Here is a 2,187-nt window from a genome sequence, read left to right as displayed (position 1 = left end):
AGCTAACAGTTATTTACCAAACACCCCCTTTGGGTAATGAAGAAAAGTTGTAGTAGCAATGGGCTTGAAAGGGTATTTACAAGAATCAAACTCGTGACCTTTTAATACAAAAATTGTGCTCCATCTACTTAGTTGCCACACCTTCATAAAACTTAGACACTTGAAACAATTGAACTTTTATTTTGGTATGATTGTTCATGTTACTATATTGCTTTCCTCTTTCCCCTAATTAGAGCTGAAAAGAAATTAAACTCACTCAAAGATTTCAATATTTCTAGGTTTCACTGCAGATAAGTTAATTAATTATGGAAAGATTATATATCATCATCAGTTATTGATGATCATCTTACAATTTAAACTAGCTAATTTCCAGTAAATTTTTACTAATGATAGAAGCAAATAAAGCACAGAACAAAAGGTTTAAACCTTAATTACATCCCAGGAAAAGTCAACTGTTTCTTGGTAGGAGGGAGAATATCTGCAATATATATATCATATAAAATCACAAAACATGATAATATTTGCATTAATTGATAGAGTGAAGACAAGAAAACCGTTTGAACGACAAACAGAAGATTCAGAAATTGAAAAACGTTTTGTTTGACCTTACTAAAAATCTCAATATTCTGAAACCTCAGACTTTCTGATCAAATCTTGGAAGCTCAGAACAAGAGATCAGATGATGATGAAGAACAAGAACAACCAGAAAATCAAACGCTGATATGTATATATGAAATACAAACAGCAAAAAGCATTTCTTGAATGAAAGGAAAGTACTATTAGGTGATGATTCGCAGAACCTTGTAGTTTAGTAGCATAAGTTCGGGATTGTTCGATCATGGTTCCCTCCATCGGCCAATATATATCATATATTTGTCTGCACGGGTTTAGTTCACTAGGCAGTATATTATTAATATACAATGAAAATGGGGGATTTTGTTTTTCTTGATATGAATAGAAAATGGAGTGTTTGGAAGTTATTGGGATGAATCTGAGATGATTAGTAGTTCCAGAGGGTTTCGGCGTCGGAGTTTTCCGGGGAATCATCGGCGGGATGGGAGGAGTTGATCCTCGGCGGGCTCACCATCATTCCTCCGGCCATGTCCACCAGCAAATTGTGCATATCGAACAGCTCTTCTTCGTCAATATACTCTGTGTTAACCGACGGATCATCTTTCCTCTCTTGGCGGCTACCGCCGCCATCGCCGCTGCTGCTCTCAGGCTTCATCATCGCCGCCGCGCTAGCAGCGGCGCGTCTTATATCCGCCGCCTCGGAGGAAACGGGGACGGGGTACCGGGCGGCGTAGGCAGGGAAGTTGAGCACGGCCTCGGCGCTCCTAAGGGCCAGCGCCGCCACGTCGTAGGCCGCCGCCGCCATCTCCGGCGTCGGATACGTCCCCAGCCAAATCCGCGTCGTCTTCCGCGGCTCCCGAATCTCCGACACCCATTTCCCGCTCCGGCTCCTAACGCCGCGGTACTTTGGGTGCTTCCCGCGGCCTCCCGTCGGCGAAGAGGCCGCGGCAGCCTGACCTTGTTCTGCCAGCCTCGGAGACAGCAAATTCTCAATATCCAACGTTGTTGTCGTCGTTTCCGTTACCTTATCCTCACCAACTGCCGCCGCCGTTACAGTTGTTGCAGTTGCAGCAATAACCTGTAGCTGCCGACTTGGGTAAGATGCTGTTTGACTAATAATCTCTGGAATTTTCGAATTAGGGTCAGCCATAAACACACACAAACATATATCTATATATATAAATATATATATAGATGTTGAGAGATGTGACTGATGGAACTAGTATATATTACAGTAATGGATGAATTGTGGAATGATTTAATTTGAGTGGTGTATATATGTATGTATAGTATATATATGAGAAGAAATGAGGGATAAAAGTGAAAGCGTGGGGAAATCGTGGTTTGACTTAATTAGGGTTTTGGAGGGTTTTGGTGCAAATTGAAAGGGAAAGATCAGATGAGCTGAGCGATATATACACGGACTGGGCACAAAATAAGCAATCCAGTTGATATATATATACATAGCTGTTATCTATTGTGTCCACTACATTTTATACTGTCACCAACATCTCTAACATCTTTGTGGGCGCCCATGTGGTTGTGTACCATTGTCTATAACATAATATATATAAATGGAATATAATGGATATTTTGGTATATATAGGATAGTAT

General features: G+C 41.2%; 1 protein-coding gene across 1 annotated transcript; it reads right to left on the bottom strand.

The window, feature by feature from the left end:
• Nucleotides 1–431: 431 nt before the first annotated feature.
• LOC109188525 (ethylene-responsive transcription factor ERF027-like) lies at nt 432–1,818 on the bottom strand. Its single transcript, XM_019339183.1, has one exon. The coding sequence runs from the start codon at nt 1,721–1,723 to the stop codon at nt 1,001–1,003; it is 723 nt and encodes a 240-aa protein (XP_019194728.1). The 5' UTR covers nt 1,724–1,818; the 3' UTR covers nt 432–1,000.
• Nucleotides 1,819–2,187: the final 369 nt, after the last annotated feature.

The sequence above is a fragment of the Ipomoea nil genome, unplaced genomic scaffold (assembly GCF_001879475.1).
Source record: "Ipomoea nil cultivar Tokyo-kokei standard unplaced genomic scaffold, Asagao_1.1 scaffold0193, whole genome shotgun sequence".
Lineage (NCBI taxonomy): Eukaryota > Viridiplantae > Streptophyta > Magnoliopsida > Solanales > Convolvulaceae > Ipomoea > Ipomoea nil.
Note: the sequence above shows the minus strand (reverse complement) of the source record. Positions and strands in the feature narration are given on the sequence as shown.

Coding starts and splice junctions, on each gene's coding strand:
- LOC109188525 (XM_019339183.1), bottom strand. CDS start 1,723: ATGGCTGACCCTAATTCGAAAATTCCAGAGATTATTAGTCAAACAGCA.